The 20,452-nt window shown below is 39.8% G+C and overlaps 3 protein-coding genes across 3 annotated transcripts; 2 read left to right on the top strand and 1 right to left on the bottom strand.

The window, feature by feature from the left end:
• The first annotated feature begins 379 nt into the window (after positions 1 to 379).
• On the top strand, positions 380 to 7,685 carry pgm3 (phosphoglucomutase 3). The gene is made up of 13 exons (XM_034143905.1): positions 380 to 457; positions 1,139 to 1,347; positions 1,625 to 1,809; positions 1,985 to 2,052; positions 2,177 to 2,310; positions 2,449 to 2,644; positions 5,306 to 5,463; positions 5,544 to 5,627; positions 5,708 to 5,806; positions 5,956 to 6,075; positions 6,170 to 6,292; positions 6,804 to 6,977; positions 7,055 to 7,685. Coding segments are annotated over exons 1-13 (1,641 nt in total). The 5' UTR covers positions 380 to 456; the 3' UTR covers positions 7,145 to 7,685.
• Positions 7,686 to 7,778: 93 nt separating this feature from the next.
• On the bottom strand, positions 7,779 to 12,590 carry ngs (notochord granular surface). Its single transcript, XM_034144037.1, has 11 exons — positions 12,394 to 12,590; positions 11,620 to 11,785; positions 11,243 to 11,392; positions 10,962 to 11,081; positions 10,769 to 10,864; positions 9,969 to 10,103; positions 9,726 to 9,836; positions 9,526 to 9,636; positions 9,280 to 9,404; positions 8,867 to 9,160; positions 7,779 to 8,146 (listed from the first exon to the last, which is right to left on the bottom strand). Exons 1-11 carry the CDS (start codon positions 12,588 to 12,590, stop codon positions 8,056 to 8,058), a joined length of 1,596 nt encoding a protein of 531 aa, XP_033999928.1. The 3' UTR covers positions 7,779 to 8,055.
• Positions 12,591 to 13,139: 549 nt separating this feature from the next.
• ccnc (cyclin C) lies at positions 13,140 to 19,883 on the top strand. Its single transcript, XM_034142241.1, has 12 exons — positions 13,140 to 13,289; positions 13,650 to 13,756; positions 13,980 to 14,064; positions 14,543 to 14,612; positions 14,730 to 14,781; positions 14,897 to 14,952; positions 17,308 to 17,343; positions 17,438 to 17,529; positions 18,152 to 18,219; positions 18,326 to 18,405; positions 19,064 to 19,182; positions 19,545 to 19,883. Exons 1-12 carry the CDS (start codon positions 13,258 to 13,260, stop codon positions 19,597 to 19,599), a joined length of 852 nt encoding a protein of 283 aa, XP_033998132.1. The 5' UTR covers positions 13,140 to 13,257; the 3' UTR covers positions 19,600 to 19,883.
• Positions 19,884 to 20,452: the final 569 nt, after the last annotated feature.

Consider the following 20,452-nt stretch of genomic DNA (forward strand, 5'->3'; position numbering starts at 1 on the left):
GGTTTTAAATTGGCCAAAAATGCTAATATAATATAAGACAAGAACAAACATCGTGGAGTAATTTCTCTCCAGCGGTCGAATATGTGTTACCATGCAGGGTCTAAAAACAACGTCTTAATGTTTATCTTCGAGATATTCAGCTTACTGGTCTAACCGGAAATGCAATGAGAACAAATCAGTCTTTTATTTATTTAAAGACCATGCAACAAATTAACTGAATAACATCTAATTGCATAGATATTTGGCTTGATTGTGGTGTTTAGGGTGTTCCTGCATTAAAGTAATATAATCATGGCTGTGATGGGAGAGATTCATGCGTGGAGAAAAGGCACGTCCTGCGTAATTACGTCATGTGACGTACACGGAACTGTAGCCACGTCGTCAATGGGAGGAACCGGAAAAACAGGAAGCGTTGACTACACCAGACTTCAGTGCTGATTGTACAGAAAACAAAACAGTAAGTGAATTTAAAACAACTTTACGTGATTACATGTATGAATTAGGTTTCTTGTTACGTTTAATGCTGAATGAACTTGTTTTTGCTGCGTGTTGATGTATTTTCAGCTAGTAAATGTAATTCTAAGGAAGTTGCTCTGTCATTTCAATAGATGTGATTCATTTTATTGAGTTTATCTGTTTAGTAGGCGACAGACTGCCGCTGCAATAAGTGCAAACTTTGCCCTCTTCTTGTCCTTTGACATTCAATATAAAAGCTTTGTCTAGCTGTTGTCTTCAAAGGGCGTTTAGCCTGAAATAAGACATGTTTACTATGTTTTAATATATGTATGATTGGAAAAGCCCCAAAGCTTTCTCAGTATATGGAATAGTTCAAATCTCTCATCCTCAACCAGCTACAACCTCAAAATGTCTATTTATGCAGTAGTAATATTAGTGATAATAATAAGCCTCTTATCTGATGATATTACTATGACTGGAATCATTCTGTTGGAAAACAACAAGATTATTTCTTTAAATGTTAATGTTGATATGTCACATACATGTTGGTGATATTGCCTATGTTCTTTAAATTGAGTTAACATTTGATTGATTTTGTTTGACTTTTCATTGTGGTAATGAACCTAAATACTTTGTCTATCACTCCAATGTCTGCTTTTTATGTTTTTCAAATGTTTTTCAGTGATGTCCGAGTTTCAGGAAGTATCAAAGCAGTCCGGTGTTCACCCAAAGCCTGCAGGGTTGGTTTTGCAGTATGGCACCGCAGGTTTCAGGACCAACGCAAAACTGCTGGACCACATCATGTTCAGGATGGGACTGCTGGCAACCCTCCGCTCCAAAACAACCAAAGCCACCATCGGAGTCATGGTCACTGCATCACACAACCCTGAGGTGAAAAAAAACTCCTAATGTCTCCTTGCATCTTGCTATAAATCTATGATTTAGTTTATATTCTGTGTGGATATTTTAGATAACTGTTTTTTTTCCCTGTCATACTATTTATTTTATCTCATAACATTGTTTTCTTTTTATGTTCTTAATAACAAATGACAGTTTACATCGCTCCCTTTCCTTGGCCTTTCATGGGATTCTACCAGTTTAAACAATTTCTTTAATAACATCATATTAATAACCCTCCCCTCCAACTTCTCTCTTGATATATATGTAGGAGGACAACGGGGTGAAGCTTGTTGATCCCATGGGGGAGATGGTTTCGCCAACATGGGAGGTCTACGCCACCCAGCTGGCCAACGCTGAGCAGGAGGATTTGCTGGCGGCGCTGAAGGATATCATAGAGAAAGAGGCCGTAAACATGAGCCAGGAGGCTAAGGTGTTTGTGGGCAAAGACACCAGGTATTTAAATTGATGTCATCTCTCATTTGGATTTCTTAGATGGAAAGATGCACATTGAAGCACAGAAAGATACACATATAGCAGACCTTTTTACTATTCACTCATTCTTTCTGTGGCCGCAAATGCTCTTACTGTACATAACATTTTATTATTTGATGTGTTTTTCAAACAATAGAGGCAGCAGTGCCCGCCTTTCACAGGCAGTATTGGATGGAGTATCTGCACTCGGGGGTCACAGCAAAGGTGGGGTTAAAAAAACATCTCTACTCCTTATATTTAACTAATTTGTTTACCTTCTTAGTTTTATTATTCCTCTATATCCGTCTTATCTTGCACGTTATCTGACTCTTTCATTTGATCCCATCAGACTATGGTTTGGTGACGACCCCACAGCTCCACTACATGGTTTGCTGTCAGAACACGCAGGGGAAATACGGAGAAGCCACAGTGGAAGGATACTATACGAAACTCTGCCAAGCTTTCATTAAGCTCTCAAAGAATGTAAGAAACCAGGGTGTGTCCTGTGTTGCTGTGACTTCACTCAAGCTTTTTTTATTTGGGGGCGTGTCTTTTAATTACACCTATCCATCAAGGAATAACTCCTTTCTCCTTCCCCCCTTTTTCTCACCTCTCTTGCAGGCGTCCAACTGCACAGACGACCAGAAGCACCTCTCTGTGGATGGCGCTAATGGCATTGGGGCCCTAAAGGTGCGCGAGATGGAGAGTCACCTGAAAAAGGAGCTGCATATATCGCTGTTCAACGATGGCAGTGAAGGAAAGCTCAACCACCAGTGTGGGGCGGACTTTGTCAAAGTGCAGCAAAAACCTCCAACAGGTAGAGCCGTGCTTTTTAGACTTTCAGAGGGGCAATTTATGATGTGACGCCAATTAAAATGATTTGTATTAAAAGAAAAAATACTTTTTTAATATACATACAGTGACAACAAAACAGTTAAAGGTCCCATTTCATGGCCATTTCTACTGATCATAATTCCATTGTTGAGGTCTACTAAAATATATTTATATTGTGCAATTTTCCAAACTCACATTGGTTTCTCATACAGCATCTCTGTATAGTATGTGTATTCACCGGTATTCACTCTCTGTCCTAAACGGCTTGTTGGAGCTCCTGCCCCCCCCTCCCTGTGAGCCCAGTGTGCTCTGATTGGTCGGGACGTTGAGAGGCTCGTTGCTGCGATCTGCTCTGCTCCTCGCAGCAGATCGCAGCAACGAGCCTCTCGGCGATACAGCGAGAACAAGCAAAACTCATCCTGAGCACACACAAACACTCACAGCCGAAGTAAAAACAATAAGTGTGGCTTGATATTGAGTAAGAAAAAGGTTTATAACGCTGTGAGCATGGGTCTGCGGAGAGCATTTCTCCGCGATCCCAACTTAGTAGCCCGAAAAACGTTTACCCATTCAAACAGTCGTCCTTGTTTGTTTTAAACATCATAAATACACAAACAACAATGAATACTTACAGGCAGTGGCGGCTGGTGGAAAATATTTTAGGTGGGGCTGTGGAAATGGTGATCAAACAATACTAGAGGGGTCCGGGGGGATGCTCCCCCGGTAATTTTTTTTGAGAAAAGACCCCTTAAATCATGACTTCTGGTGATGTTAGAGGGGGGGAGAAGGACAATTTGAGGCTTAAAAATATGAGAAGACTGATCAATACCTCCATAACTTCAGTGTGGTTAGCTATGAATCTTCCAAAACTTCCAAACACCTTGTCCTGGACATAGTCTCTACAGCATAAACTGTGCAACAGTACAGTAGGCCCACACAAACTGCAGAACACCGGGGCTTTGGGAACACTGATTTAATTCCCATTTAACCTGTTAAGGGGCTTTTTCCCCCCGTTTTTTTTCTCACGAAACTGTGTCTCAGGGCTTCTTAAAATGTAATAAACTATTCATGTGTCCTACTCAGAGGAAACGCATCTAACTGATGATATGAACCATGTTTACCGAAACAAAACACAAGTCTCACAAGAAGCATCTAAATGAGCCCTGAGCGAAAAAATGCTAACGCACTCTAGGTATAAATCAATCGATATACTTATCGGATATGCACAAACAAGCTTACAAGCTGAGATTCCATATATTCTAGAAATATAAGTATCATCACTGAGTTATCAGAACTCGCGACAGTGGAAGCAAATACAGACATCACACGACGTAGCTTTAGGTAGCAAAACATGGAGATATGCTCACCTTTTGCAGAATAACAATTCTGATCAAAAACGAGAAAAACGCAGCTGAAGGTTAATCCATAAATTAATCCAATGTGTCTGTCACTTTGAAAAATGATTGATGATCCATAATTCCATTTTCATGTCAAAAACGGAGTTTTCATTAGCTGCTAAATGGTAGCTTCCAGAGTGTATGACAGCTTCCTGTTTTGTCTCCTTGGATACGAGTCCAAACAACTCACAGACTGCACCGGGCGCTCACGTAGGAGCCCTATGACCATCATATTTGACGACGCTGATTGGCTGAAATTATGTTTTCGCGGCATAGTTTACACGTTACAGATAGCAACAGTCAGCTGCTAGTGGCTGCTGCTGCACTGGTTGAGGGCTCCTCTCTTAGCGCCGAGACGAGAGGTACACAGGCAAGGCCAGGCAGGAAACATGTGACTTATCAGTAACTTTAGACATCGTAACACAATTTTTAAACGAGATTTTATTGTAGATTATACATTTTACTGATACCAATTATATAATATTTACCTTGTTCATTAAAAATAAAAATAAAAAAAAATATTTTTTTTTAAATATATTTTTTATTTTTATTTTTATTTTTTTATTTTTAATATGGGAAGAGGTGGGGCGGCGCCCCTAGCGCCCCTATGGACCGGCCGCCACTGCTTACAGGTTGTGTACCCGAATCTCCCGCTGGTCCAAACAAAGTAGGAACAGCATCGTTCTTCAGTGCCCTACGCTGTACATATCCGGCGTGAATCGCTGAAAGGTTTGGGAAGCTTTGTTTCGTGAAAGGCTGGCAGAGGGTGCGGCCATAGCTCTGGGCGTGGCTACTGGGTATCCCTACGTCAGAGTACCCAGGAAGAAAATGAGAAATCTCCAACGAGGCGTTTTGGGGAGGTATTTTCTGTGTTAGAGTTTTACTCCCTACAGGGTGTACTTTGAGGGTTTTTGACTCTGCAGACCGTTTACATGCATAAAAACCTTCATAACACACAAGGGGACGGGTAATAACCGGAAAAGCATGACATGGGACCTTTAATTAAATGCTTCTCTGTCTTATTTCATGTGAAATCACAGATGCGTTATCTGACCACAAGATGGAGACAGTTAATCAGCAAACTGCCTTAGAAATGTCTACGTTTCGGTCTTACACTGCCTAATTTGACATCCGTTATAATTTATGTGTCCCTTTTTTTAAAAGTAGCCATGTGTCAAATAAATGTATAGCCCCAAGATAAACCTAGGTGCTGTTTTTTATGGCCGCCTTTCTATTTCTCTGTAAAGGCATGGAGATCAACCCGGGGGAGCGCTGCTGTTCCTTTGACGGTGACGCTGACCGAATCGTTTACTACTACTCTGACTCTGAAGGGAAGTTTCACCTGCTGGATGGAGACAAAGTCGCTACACTCATCAGCACTTTCCTTAAAGAGCTGCTCACATCGGTAAACTCTAAAGTACAAACACGGCAACAACAAGCACGCACATAAACCTGTAGTTAACTGTTTTTATTCTGTTGCTACAGGCTGGTTTAGACTTGAAGATAGCAGTGGTGCAAACTGCTTATGCCAACGGGAGCTCAACAAACTATTTGGAAAACACTATGAAGGTGAGAAAACTCAATTGCGTTCCTTTCTTTCTTTTCATGTTTTCGATACGTAGAAGCTCACACGTTTTCATTACATTTAGGTGATAGTGAGGTGTACTAAAACTGGAGTGAAGCACCTTCATCATGCAGCCCAGGAGTTTGATATTGGGGTGTACTTCGAGGCCAACGGTCATGGAACTGTGAGTAGATCCGACACACGACTTGAACAGATCACATGAAGCACTGAAAAGCTGCTATTTTCTGTCATTGTTATAGTATATCAGGTGTTATTTAAAATGTATAAAGCAATGTGTTGAGGTGTGTCATGCTGTGTTTGTGTTGCGTTCAGGTGTTGTTCAGTAAGGCAGCTGAAGAAAAGATCCAGCAGCTCGCTGAGAACTCCAGCCTCATCGACGAGAAGAAGAGAGCGGCTCTCCTGCTGCAGAACACGATCAACGTCATCAACCAGGTGGACACTTACACATGTAACTGTAAATAACACATATTTTTCACACTCACTCTCAGGTCTAATGTGTTATTTTGTGTTTTTCTATCTTTTAAAGACTGTAGGCGATGCCATTTCTGACATGCTGCTGATCGAAGCCATATTAGCCATTAAGGGTATGACTATCCATCAGTGGGACGCCATCTACACTGACCTGCCAAACAGGCAGCTCAAAGTCAAGGTACTCATTACTTAATGTGTCATAATGTTAAATAATTTTGATAGTCATATCTGCTGGTCATTTGTTAATCTCGTCAACATGCAAGGTCTGCTACAAAACAGGTCTTGGAATTTCTTGTAGTTGAATGGCTATAATAAATGTACAAAATGAAATAAGTCACTATTACTTGATTAAGTTTTCTCATCAACACACTCATTTTGAAGAGCTGCTTCTGATAGATGATTTATTTAATTTAGTTTTTGGGGTTGATTATTTTCAAAAATCCTAATTATTTTTGAGCCCTTCATTTTCACCATGAAACAAAGGACTTACATTTGATCAACCTGTGACTGCAGTTACCCTAGTTCTGGAAATGTTTCAGTGTCTCGCTTTCAGTAACACTTTCAAAGTCTTCAGGAAAGCAGATTTTCTTCTGGTGTGTCCAATTTTAATATCTCGTTATTTTGTAAAATATATTTACTCCCTTACTCGAATATAAGCAGTTATAGTAAGGTGAGTCTGTGTTCTGTAGGTGTCCGACCGTAGGGTGATAGACACGACGGACGCAGAGAGGCGGGCGGTGAGTCCAGCCGGACTGCAGGAGGCCATCGACACTTTGGTGAAGAAATACCGAAAGGCCCGCTCCTTTGTGAGACCCTCCGGCACCGAGGACGTGGTGAGAGTTTACGCGGAGGCAGAAACACAGGTGAGAAATCTTTAGTGTTGGACTTTTTCCTGCCCCCTTTTTGGCTTCTATTCTCTGATACATATTTGTGTTTTTAGGACAGCGCTGATGACCTGGCACATGAAGTCAGCCTTGCTGTTTATCGTCTCGCTGGGGGAGTGGGGGGTGAACCCAAACCATTGCACTAGAAACACAAACACACAACATTGACAAATCAATCAGTGCTTTTCGAGTGCAATCACTATTTACAACATCATTCCCTAAAGCGGTTCTCAAAATAACTTCTTTAAGGTGAGGAATTAAATTATTTTGTACTTTTAATTGCACTTGGTACTTTATTCAATTTCTTTGTATTTGTCTGTTGTTTTTAAGATCACACAGGGGGAAACAATTAAGGTTTTTTTTCTCACTGTAAGTCACGCTATTAACAGTCTACTATCTGCCGGGAAATGACGGGTTTCTATGTCGCATAAATAAGCTATTTCACTGTTATATGTCATAATTAAAACATCAATTGTCTTCACACACTCACTCAGAATATTAACTTTCAATTATCATGTAACTTCCTACTAAATTTAACCTTTTAACGGATACTGTATTCATTTTCTTTTCTATTGAAACAGTGAAATCATAAGTTTACATGAGGGGAGTAAAAGCAATTGTTGTTCTTCCATTGGAAATCTTTTGCTACTTTGGTTTAAATAAATAATGGAAAAGAAAAAAACTGAAGTGTATGTGTAAGTGTCTCATTGGATTCAAATGAAAACCACAGTTTTGATTGCTTGCTGTTTATTTTTGTTACTTTGAAAGACACGTTTACGACACGCAGCAGGATTAAAAAGAGCATTAAAAGGCAGTTATGAGCAGGCAGAGCAGAGTGACAGAACTCAGTGGAGCCTTCCCATGTAAAGGCTCCATGTAGGACAAACACAATCTTCAAATAGGCCTGTGCAGCTTTCGTAAGATATTTGTTTTCTCTTTAGTTCAATCATGAATTCTAGGATCTCTCAAGCATTGAAAAGGCCTGAATAACAACATGGCGAACAGGATATAGTTAGCAGAGGTTGTTAGTAAGATTTGGTGTTAATTAAAGTTTTCTTTATTCTTCTGTCTCGTCCGCTGCTCCAGAAATGATGAAGGTGCGCTCCTGGGTGTCGCTCTCATAAGTGTCCCCATCTGTCTTAACTGATCTGAGAAAAAAGGGGACATTTTTTCCGTATCAGTATGAGATTCTGATTTATGGCTTATTTCGTATGTTAGACAATAGACAATGGGCCTCATGCAGAAAGCGAGATCAGACATTTTATTGACATTTATACCCATTAATTTCTTGGAATCACAAATCCTTTCTTATTTTTACTTAGGAAATACAACATTGTACAAGTGGATGCGAGCACTCTTATCAGGAAAGAAAAAGCTAATGCTTTCACAGTCCACCAAAAGGAAAGCATAGGAGTTTTACATTTGAGGAACATAATAAAAGTAATATCATTATCAAATATTACATGTTGGGGAGTAATTATAATGATTGGATAATGAATTTCTATTGGTGCTATGATCCCAATAAAGATATGAAAACCCTCGAAAGAGGATATTGCATGCGTTCAGCTTCTGAACGGCTTACACTCTGCTCCGAGATGCTTATTGATTTGATTTGAGTTCTGAAAAATCACGTGTTAAAGTTGATTTAACAGTACGGTACCTCTATAACATTACGTCCGAAGTTATTTTTCTTACAGCCTGTTCTTGTGCCATCTCTCTATTTGTTGGGTATGTGCAAGAGTATTATAAGTATCAAGCAGTATCAGGTGAGATTCATACCTTTCTTATTCTCTTAACAGAAAAAGTAATGGCAAATGTAAAAGTATATTGCTACATAAGGCCCATTCTATACCAGAGTCACCCTCTACCTGATGAGGAGAGTCTTCCTCTCAGTGGTCTCAGTCGCCTGCTCCCCTTCAGTCCCTTTTGTCAGGGCGTCAGATGAGGCCGTCTCCCCCCGGCCGGCACCAGGAGCTTTCTCACCCCCAGTACTGCTCATGCCATCTGGGTTTCCATCTAGCTTTGAAGTGGCAGCAGAGCTATCAGAGACTGAAGCTGAAGTAGCATTCATGCTAACACCACAGGTGAGATGATGGCATCCAGTTAGAGACAGCTTTGGGACCATGGTGCTCAGACGGCTGTCTTCACCCTCAATCAGAGTCCTGAAACAAAATAACAGTGAGTGAAGTCTGAATAAACGCTGCATACAAAACGATATACTTTCTACTGACCAAACAGGCTTACATACTGCGGAAATAGCATGAGTTTGTGTTTTGTTCACCTGTAGGTGGTAATCTCAACCTCCAGAGCCATCTTCATGTTCAGCAGGTCCTGGTATTCCCGCAGCAGCATAGCAATCTTCTCTTTAGTTACTCTCAATTCCAGCTTAATCGCCTCAATGCGCTCCTGTTGAAAAACGATACATCAGAATGTCTTCATTTTAATGGTGTTTTGGGTCAGAAAGGGTATTTTATATCCATTTGAAATATCTCATGTATTATAGAATAACATCGTCAACGTCAGTCACCTCCAAGTCCTCCACCTCCTTCTTGTATTGTAATGCTGAATCACGAATCTGAGCCTCCAAATACTCATTCTTCGCCGCCAATGTCTTCAATTCACGTTCCTTGTTGAGAACCTATACACACACACACACACACACACACACACAGCGGTTTAATGCTAGGAATGAGTAGGAAAAGAACAGGAACAGGAAATCATACTAACATCCTTCTTGTAGCCTGCGATTTCCTCTCTTAGACTTCGAGTCTCATGGGCGTGTTTGGATGAGGCGCCGTTCAGGTCCTCAAACTTTGACCTGTACCAAGAGTCCATTTCCTGGAGAAGAACAAATATTAAAAGTTTCAAAAGATTATTAATGCCGTGTAAGGCCTTGCAATAGTAGTTCTCAAATGTTCTATATAACCTGACACGGTTTATTCATGTTGTTGATCTATTGTGGCAGACTACCTCTAGGTTTTTGGCGGCAATACTTTCATACTGAGACTGAATCTGTCTGAGAGCAGAGGAGAGGTCGGGGAGGCCGAAGGACACTTCCACCTTGGAGGTTTCTACACAGAACAGCTGCATCAGCTCATCAATTTCCTTTGGGTGGATCAAAAACAACACGAGTTAGAAAAATAGCAATACATAACCCCACTTATAAAGCTAACTTAAATTGGATGGCCGAAACTGCCATGTCGTATTGACAATATATAAAAGTAAGATCTCTATTGAGCCAAATGGATGCGGCAAAGTTTGTTTATAACTACACTCGTACTTATCATCGTGACTGTTTCTAATCATGTTAACGCTCTATTTACTGGCCCACCATAAGCAGCCATTGCAAAACGGCAGAGTATTGGGAATATTGCTGGCCGGATTTGAACAAAAAACTCAAATATAAATCATAGCATGCTGTTTTACGCAACCTACACGGTCTTCCTGCGTCCTTTCGAAGTATGTCGTAGTTTTTAAGGCACTAAATGGCTTATTTGATAATATAACTAAGATAGGGTTAAAAACGTAACCATTTATTTATGTTTTCAAGGAAGGTCCACTACACCACATGCTAGTCACAGGTGTCCCCCTCACACCATGCTGATAATTGCCAAGACTGCATTTACTCACTCGATCCATGTCATCCCAAAGTACAACATGTCATTGCAGTAATTACCAGCCAATTAAAACGTTAATTGCAAAATGACAGGCATGCCAGCCACTGACTCATATACATGGTATGCAGTGTGGCCGGTGAGGCAATACATTACCTCCTTATGAACTCTCTCCAGGAAGGCCCGCTGGACCTCAAGGTTTTCCAGATGTTTCTCCAACATAATCCGTGCTGTAGTTGCTTTATCCACATCCTAGGACATTTAACAGCATGTAATTTGAATTGTTTCGTGAAATATACAGTATCTATCTTGTGAATATATTTCTTCTAAGATTGTATCTGCTTCTTACCGGACGGAGATTCTCAATATCCTGCTCCGTCTTTTTACGGGCATCAACAGCCTCGTAGTATTTGGCCTTCAATATGTCGAACTGGCCCAACATCGCCTCCTTGGCTTCCAAAGACATATCCTGTACAGATATACAATGATAAAACAGTTTTTAAATAAAAAAAATGCAGTAGAATAAAGGAGCACAAGTGTTGGTTAATTCTGACCATGACTGGCTTCTATAGTAGTCACAACAAAGTGTGATATACATATGTTGAAGCCATGAGAGATGACCTCCCTCACCCTCTGGACTCTCATTCTCTCTGCATCCCTGAGGAGTTCCTTCAGCTGAGTCTCGTACAGCTTCCTTAGGCCTGATGGTCTTTCATGGCGGCTCTTCAGGGACTCAATCTCTGCCTCCAGCAGCTTGTTATCTGACTCCAGGTTTCGCACCTACAAAAATAAATACAGGAGAAACTCATTGACCTACTGATAACATGTTGAAAGCACAACAACAACATAATTACATGATGTGTTTCTATGCATCTTACTATTTGTCCTAATGTTTTGCGTATAGGAATAATTGAAGAAAAGGTTGTCAGATTGTCAAGAAATTCAAATGACAAGGATTTGTGTGACATTACAGAGCAGTACATCATCAAATGTGAAAATGCTCTTGCCTTTTCAATATACGCTGCTAGGCGGTCGTTGAGGACAACCATCTCCTGCCTCTCGGTGGTGCGAGTCGCCATGAAGGCCTGGTTCTCTACCGCAGCAGCATCCAGGTCCAGTTGTTTCCCGAGCCCCATGGACATCCCGAGGCACAGAGTTCCCATACTCACACTGCTGTGGAGGCAGAGGGTTTCCAGTAGATTCATTCAAGTTTTAATTTGATGGATGTTTTTATTTAACTATCATTTAAACCTGTTCGATGCTTATTATGCACTCACACTGCAACATCTGTATCTCTCAATGAAGCTGCATTGGTAGTACTAGACACTTTTTAAATACAAGCTAATGGCAATCAACATTATGACCAGTGCTGGCGAGTAACTAAGAAAGGCACATTTAATGTAACATGTTAAGTATTTGTATTATACTTGAGTATTTCTACATTTCAAACACAAGTATTTTACTTTTATCCCACTACATGTATTTGCTTTTAATTATATTGCAAATTAAATTTATCAATACAGTATATAATCAGTTAATTAATTGTATTTTTTTATTCTGTATAAGACATTATTGATCCCTTGGTGAAAGTTACAAGCTTACAAGCAGTATATATAGTAAGAAATAAGCCCCACATATGTTTAAATACAGTATGAATATTTCTGATATTGAACATTCTGCATATAAGTAATTTTCCTGAATGTATAATGTTTATGCTAATACATAGTATATAATATATAAACATGATCTGAGTAATAATGACACCCCTGCAGGGCACTCACCTGCTCATGGCAGACTTGTTGGAGATGGCCCTGCGCCCCATTGACCCGGCACTCCGGGTGTAGCTGGCCGACCTGTGGCGGGACTCCCTGCGGGTGGGAGAGGGACTGGACACCCGCAACTTGTAGGCAGGTGGTGCGGCAAAGGCCCCCTCGAACTGCCGGCGGTATGAAGACATCCTGTCTGGACTGCGGCTCATGTTGACGCTCCTGTAACTGTTACAGCTTCAAATGTGGACTGGAAACGGATAACTCGTATATACCTTTCAGTCCGTGGTGGGGTCTTTATACCCTCAGCCCTTCCCTAAACACTGCAGAGGAATGTTGAACCTCCCCAACCCATGGGTGAATGTCTCTACAACCATCTATCAAGGTTACGTCAATTAACTTACTGTTTGAAGGAATCTTAATTGTCTAATGATGACATTATGTTGATGACTCAGCTGCATAGGCATGTGTGCCCCCGTATTAACTGAACACATTACAGCATATTTATTAACAATGTTGCGTTGGGTGTTTTGCTCATTTCGTTTTCTAGCACATTATTCGTCAAACCATCCACTCATCAATTCATCTTTTATCTACTCCATCCATATTTCCATCCATTTTCACATTTGAATAATTCTAATATATCCATGTTCCATATATATTTTTGCCACATAACTTTTGTAGAGAAAAATAAATTGACTTTTTAATAGCGGAACAAAAACTCCGGAACCTTTCCATTGAATTCTCCGCGCTGCTCAGGGACGCTTTTGGTGTGACTCCTCTGTCTGCTTAGCACAACTACTTTGCTTGTGCTATCCGTTTCTTTGTTGTTAAGTTTTATCATTATAAAGTGTCCTTCTCTACCTCAACTGCTGCAACATGGCGGGAAACTTCTGGCAAAGTTCTCATTAGTAAGTTTTTATAAAAAATGTGTAATTTAACATCTTTATATTTAAATAACCGCCTGTGTTGTGAGGCCTAGCTTAGCCTAGCTGTGTTTCTGCGGCTGCTCGGTTTCTCCTGAACTGTTGCTCCGATATAAAATAGTGATTTAAATAAAGACAGAGAGTGAACAAATAAAAAACAAAAGCTTTGGTAAAAGACTATTCATAATAGCTTATTTTGATGTTGTTCCAGCTTTACGTCTGCAATACAGAAGGCTAAAACACAAAGGTTTATGTTGTGCTACCCGCTAGCTTAGTTGTCGACAGTAAGAACAACCAGCGCAACTATGATCATTTTGTAATATTTATTTATTTATTTCTTCTAAGTCTTCAGTGGGTTCTGGACAAGCAGGACCTGATGAAAGAGCGGCAGAAGGACCTGAAGTTCCTCTCAGAAGAGGAGTACTGGAAGCTGCAGATTTTCTTTGCCAATGGTAGTGGTTACATTTGTACAAAGACATTTATGTTTTAATGTATTTAATTGCATGAAATAACAAAGCATATTACCCATACAGTCCAACATTATCTAATTATCTATTAGATTGCATTTTATGTCTATTGATGTGGACTTTTACACAATGTTTCCAACCAAACACTTTATAATGAAGGCAGGCTGTTTTTCTTTCAGTTGTTAATATCTAATTTTGTCTCTTTCAGTGATCCAGGCTCTGGGGGAACATCTGAAGCTGCGGCAACAGGTCATTGCCACGGCAACTGTTTACTTCAAACGCTTCTATGCCAGGTAAGGATTATAGCATATTACAGATGAAAAGTTAAGAACTCATTTAATATTAGACTTTAATTATTGCATTGTGGATGTACAACTCAAATGTTGTCCTGCCATTAAGTCTGCACTACATTTGGAGCACTTATCGGACATATTTATCCGAATAAGTGCTTGACAATCATATCCACATTGCTAATGCTATTGTTTTTTCTGAAACAATATCACTCACCTTTAGTTTAGACTTTATATAAATACATTATCTCCCAAAGATATATACCATTGTTTATTCAAGCTAGGGGAGGGGGGTGATATTGTTAAGATATATTTAATACTGTTATAGTCTTGAGTTTGTGCACACAGTTCATCTTTCACTTAATGTATAATGCATTTTGTACCTTGTATAGATCATCAGCGTAACCTAATCTCCTCTGCATTTTATGGCTAAAACCTACTTGTACAACGTTAACACACCTTAATCTCTTCCTACTTGCAGGTATTCCCTTAAAAGTATTGATCCCGTGCTCATGGCTCCTACTTGTGTTTTTCTGGCTTCTAAAGTCGAGGTATGGAAGTTGATGTGATGCCAGTGAGATGATAATGATATACCAGTAAAGTAGAAGCTCCTGTTATTTACGTGCTCTACCCATCTGATCTCAATTCAAACCGTTCTGTCCTTTCAGGAATTTGGAGTTGTGTCCAATACCAGGCTGATATCTGCAGCAACATCTGTGTGTAAGTCGCCCTGTTGAGCAACATATTTTAAACTTGTAAATATTACAAATATCAAAAAGTTATAGATAGTCTGCAGTGGAGACGGTATAATCATGTTTTTGTTTTTTTGTAACAGTGAAAACAAGATTTTCCTATGCCTTTCCAAAGGAGTTCCAGTACAGAATGAATCATGTAAGTACAATCTCTCTAACAGTTTACTTTTAAGGCATTTAGATGCTGTTAATCAGAGCATTTTGCACTAAATGTGACACAAAAACTAGCATTAGGAATACATTTCATTACATGTAGCAACGTAATGAAGACAGCTAAAGTCATGTCAGCAGTCTAATAACACAGTGACAAAGACGTGAGTAATTATAGTGTCCAAGTGTGTGTTTGGGATTGAGGGAAGAACAGGACACTAACAAAGTTTGAGGAAGGGTCAGCGAGCGAGCGAGCGGAGTTGAGCTAAGTGTTTCATACTTAAGTGTAGTGTGCCCATGCTAAAACAAAGCAAAATTAAGAACGATTTAATTCAACAAAATTAAACAATACCTCACCCCCAAAATTATGTTTTTTATTCCAATGACTTACCCTGTGTAACCTTACATTTGTGAAGGAAACATTATTTTTCTTACATGCCTTCAGGGTGAACGAAGAATCAAAAGAACAGAGGCATTTGTTCGATGAATTCAAGTCTATGCGGGTGCTTTTAACAAAAGCAAACCTATATCAAACATGATATTAATACACACTGCATTACTAGTCTCAATTAGTAAGGTGATTATTCATGTGTTTGGGAAGTAGTTTGCATATAACTGGGTAAATTAGTCTTGGGTTGTACTGCAAACATGTGTAAACAGATGTTTGATATAGTTTTGCTGTTGTTAAATGTGGCCCTCATTTACTTCAATTCATCAAGACTATTCTAAGTTTTTTTTAAATGTTTTATTCAAACATTTTAGGTCACACAGTGAGAGTTATTAATATACAAATTGTAATTATGGTGAAGTATTCCTATAAACCACTCAAATGTACTATTGTATCAGCTGTGATATGAATCAACCACCTGATTGTGTTCCTGCTTCCTCTGCACAGTTATTTATGCACTGCTGTGCTACATAGCAGCATTCCAGGAGCTCCTTACACTCTGTCACAGTGTTGCCATGTCAGTGTCTATCAGTACGTGACATTCCACAACTATTGTTTGCAAATCTCTGATAAAAATATAATGGCTGTGTGACACGGCTTCGACCACGGCTACCCGCGAGCACGCATTAATTCTGCGCAGCATTTCTCACTGTGGAGTCAAGTGGTGTCCCCCGTCAGGATTTTATTGTCCAGCATCTTCACTCAGTTGCGAGAACGTCACCCCAGCTGTTCTGACACACGCTGCCTGTCTGAAAGCGGTGTAAACTATTATTTATAGGGAGTGGCTCACACAGCAGAGAAGGAGTTAGCGGGGTGCTGCAACTTCTACACATCATTTATCATATTCAACCTGCAGACAAAGTAATAGCAGTCGTGGCACGGTGACAAACGGGTAATCAAACAATAACATACATAGTGTCTGTTTGAAAGATTAAGTAATATCTCTGAAAGTCATGCTCCGTGACAACATTTAGAGTAATACAAAGTCTGTGTTTTAAAGGGTCCCTATTATGCTCACTTTAAAGTTCATATTTGTATTTTGTGCCTTTACTGTGACCTATTTTCAATTCATGAACTTTTCAACATTCAAATGTTCAAAAAGCTCTTTCTTTTTCTCATACTGCCTGTGCTGCAACACCTCTTTTCACCCTCTGTCTGAAACCAGAGCCCAGGCTGCTCTGATTGGTTAGCTGGCCGGCTCTGTTGTGATTGGTAAACCGCTCAAAGATGTACCGCCCCTTATCACGTACAATGTGTTGGAGTGCTAACCAATAGAAGCGCGTAAAGAGTGTTAATAGAGAGGCAGCTCAGCATGATCAAAACATACATTTAAAATGAATATGAATAGCTGTTAAAGTAAACAAAGTGTCAAAATACATTCATTGCTTTGAGTATAAATACATTTTCAACATTTTTGCAATTGCATTTATAGTAACAATTTAAATGTGACAAAAACACTTTAAGTCTGGAAGTGCTTGTTTTCTTGTACCTTGAAAAGTTATTGAATTAAAGTGTAGTTTGGGAATGTTGTTGCAAGTTTTGAACGTTATTCATCTATTCCCAAGTAAATCAAAATAGAATGCGTAAATATTGTACATTTTTTCTATGTCATTTTTTGTTGAACAGTCATCTTTAAAGAGCCAATTCACGCAGGCTGACCCACAAAACAATAGAATGGGAGGGATGAAAGCCTCTTTTAAACAATGCACTGCACTCAATGAATGAAACATAATAAACCACCCAATGAGGCATTCTTATTGATTTTGAAGTATTGTTTTCATCCGTCATTCAGTCAAAGTGTTGTTGACTATGAGAAATTGACATCTGTGTTTCTTTCAAGCATTGAAGTCGGTTTAGCTGATATGTTAAATTAAGTTTTAAATTGTGTCTTTACAGATACTAGAATGTGAGTTCTACCTTCTGGAGTTGATGGTGAGTGGAAATATCTTTTTATCACTGCTGCTGTACTGTAGGTTGTGTTTTGCTTGAATATTGGGTTCTTATTGAAGATCTAATCTTTTTTCAGGACTGCTGCCTGATCGTGTACCACCCTTACAGACCCCTGCTGCAGTACGTGCAGGACATGGGACAGGAGGACATGCTGCTGCCCCTGGCCTGGTACGATGCCCTCTGTGTTCATTAATCCTTCTCTTTTAACACACTTTAAAGGTCACCTATTATGCAAAATCCACTTTTTCCTGTATTTTATACATAAACATGTGTCCCCTCTGTGTAAAGAGATTCTGAAAGTTTCAGGAAAAACGATTCGCTCACTTTTTGTCCTGATCCATTTATATATAAACCTGTCTGAAAATGAGCTGATCAGATTTTGGCCACTTTATGATGTCATAACGATTGTTTGGCTTGTGTTACCATTAGCCAATCACCAACCAAGGTAAACCCCCCCCCCCACCTTATCACCTGAATCTCCTCCTAGAGCACCATTGTGTTCTTTATAACCAAATATCTCTCAGAGGGGCGTGGGGAGTGGCTCCTTATTTTCATCTAAAGTAACAGACAGAGAATCAGCACTTTTGAAACAGGGCTGAAACAGAGGGGTTTATGGGATGCTACAATGCACAATCTGTTTGGTATTTCAGCCAAACACTTCAGACACATGTTTTGTGTATATCTGGGTCCTATAATATATTGATGAAAAACACTATAATAGGGGACCTTTAATACCAGATGTAGCTGTTGTGATAGGCTCACTCAGTGTCTGTTGTTCTCTCTGAACCAGGCGAATAGTGAACGACACGTACAGGACGGATCTGTGTCTGCTCTACCCTCCCTTCATGATCGCCTTGGGTAAGATTCAACCTCATGTGTTTCCTTATCGCAGCTTTTTAATGCAGTGACTGACTTAAAGTAAGGTTTATTAGATGTAACATGGCCGGCTCTCTTCCTCCCTCAGCCTGTCTGCATGTGGCCTGTGTGGTGCAGCAGAAAGACGCCAGGCAGTGGTTCGCAGAGCTCTCTGTGGACATGGACAAAGTAAGAATGCCTTCAGTCAAAAAACTCCTTTTTAAATATTGTAAGATCTGTACTAATATTTGTCCATGACACTTCTAGAAACTGTCACTGGGTAAGATGAATAAACACCCTGAATGAAAAAATGTCAAACCATCCCTTTAAGAGAAAAAGATGCAACCTCTCACTTCTAAGTTACTCATCTGTTATTCCCAGTTAATGATTCATACAGAACAAGGTTAAGCTGAGTTGTCTGCCACAGGTTTGTTTATACGTTGGATCAAATCAGTTTGTCTGTGTTGCAGAATTTCATTTATTTTTTGTAAAAGGTTAGCACATTTAACTTTGGCCACTGTTTTGCCTTTCTACTACTTCTGTAGCCACAGTCTGGCTTCCTGCTGACGGTTTACAAACACATTTAAGTGCCTTGGCCTAATAATCACACACAAATAAACAATTCCATAGGGGTTTAGGAATTTCAAATAGACAGAAAATCGACTGATCATATACTTCCTAAATTATCTTCTATCATCTATTTATATATAACCATTTGAGCCTGACTGTGCCACTCTGAACTTGGGTCTGGAATTAGGAGCCGTTTAATAAACATCCTTGTACAATACTAACAGGAACTTATGGATCCACACAAGCTGACTTCTGTTTTTGTGTGTTTTCTGTCAAGATCCTGGAGATCATCCGTGTCATCCTGAAGCTTTATGACCAGTGGAAAAACTTTGACGACAGGAAAGAGATAGCTGCGGTGATAAACAAGATGCCCAAACCCAAACCTCCCCCCAACAGGTAAGCCTGACTCGTATAGTCCTAGTACATACATTTCTTTTTAAAATTTGGCTTTATAAATTAAATTAAGTATAGTAAATATTTGTTACCACGCTTAAACATAAAGCTGCATTTACCTGGTGTCAGAGTAACATTATACAACTACATTGCAAATGCCAAATTAGACAAATTATAATAGTTATATTAACGTTGTCTATACAGCACCATACACAAGTTTCAAAAGTTGCTTTGTGCTTTACAATAAAGTTATAATAGAAGTAGTTAAGATCCCAAATGTTGTTGCATTTGTGCTTGTTGTACTTTATCTTAATGACTTGTATGTAATCATTTCCTCCCAACTTTTCTCCGTATGTCTTATACAGTGAGAGTGACCAGAGCTCAAATGGGAACCAAAGCAACTCCTACAGCCAGTCTTAGCGTCATCACGTCGGTTGGAATCCATAATGTTGACGGTAGTGAGGGGGTGGATCTTTTTTTCAAAATGTTGCACGGCACAAACTTTGCGATGTTGTGGTGCTTCGACCAACAAACTCTGAGAGCCACGTGCTCATGTTTCCCCTTCTCTGAGCATAATGGGTGAATGGATAGAGTGAGCAGACGCTGAAATGCCTCCAGCAAGCGGACGATCTGGGACAGCAGTTTCGTCTCGAGGAGACTTTGTACTCTGCTCCTGACTTGAATTAAAACTGAGGAACATTTGGAGGGGATGGGGAGGGGGGGGGGGGGGGGGGGATGTGGGGGAAACCTGCTTTAATGTCATTGTGATGATCCTGACATCCTTGAACAGACCCGAGGAGCGAGTCCTCTCATGGAGCTCTGTGGGATTTGAGAATACTTGATCAAAAGTGCTGTGTGAGTGTGTGTGTGGGGACTTTAGCTGTCTTCTCTGTAAGATGATTTAATCCTGTGTGGATCTGATTGGTTATCCCCCTGTGTAACTGCGATCTGATTGGATGCCGCTGCCCTGTGAGGTCTCTGCTAGTTGATCATGAACTACAGCAGTAAAAAGCCCAAGACAGGTATCTCTTAGTGGTTATAATAAACTCTCTGAATCATGACAACTCCACCTCCTTCGTCCCATTCCCCCTTCTCTTTTGTAAATGTCCTTTATAATTCTATTCATTTATTTCATCTTATGTTTTGGCTTCATTAAGGAAAATGAAATGGAAATCATGAGCTTGTTTAGCTTTGTGCTAGTGCTTGATATAAAAGTGGCCCCTTTTATTTCACTGTCATGATATTGTTTTTCAACAAATCTTATTTTATTGTA

The sequence above is a fragment of the Trematomus bernacchii genome, unplaced genomic scaffold (genome assembly GCF_902827165.1).
Source record: "Trematomus bernacchii unplaced genomic scaffold, fTreBer1.1, whole genome shotgun sequence".
Taxonomy (NCBI): Eukaryota; Metazoa; Chordata; class Actinopteri; order Perciformes; family Nototheniidae; genus Trematomus; species Trematomus bernacchii.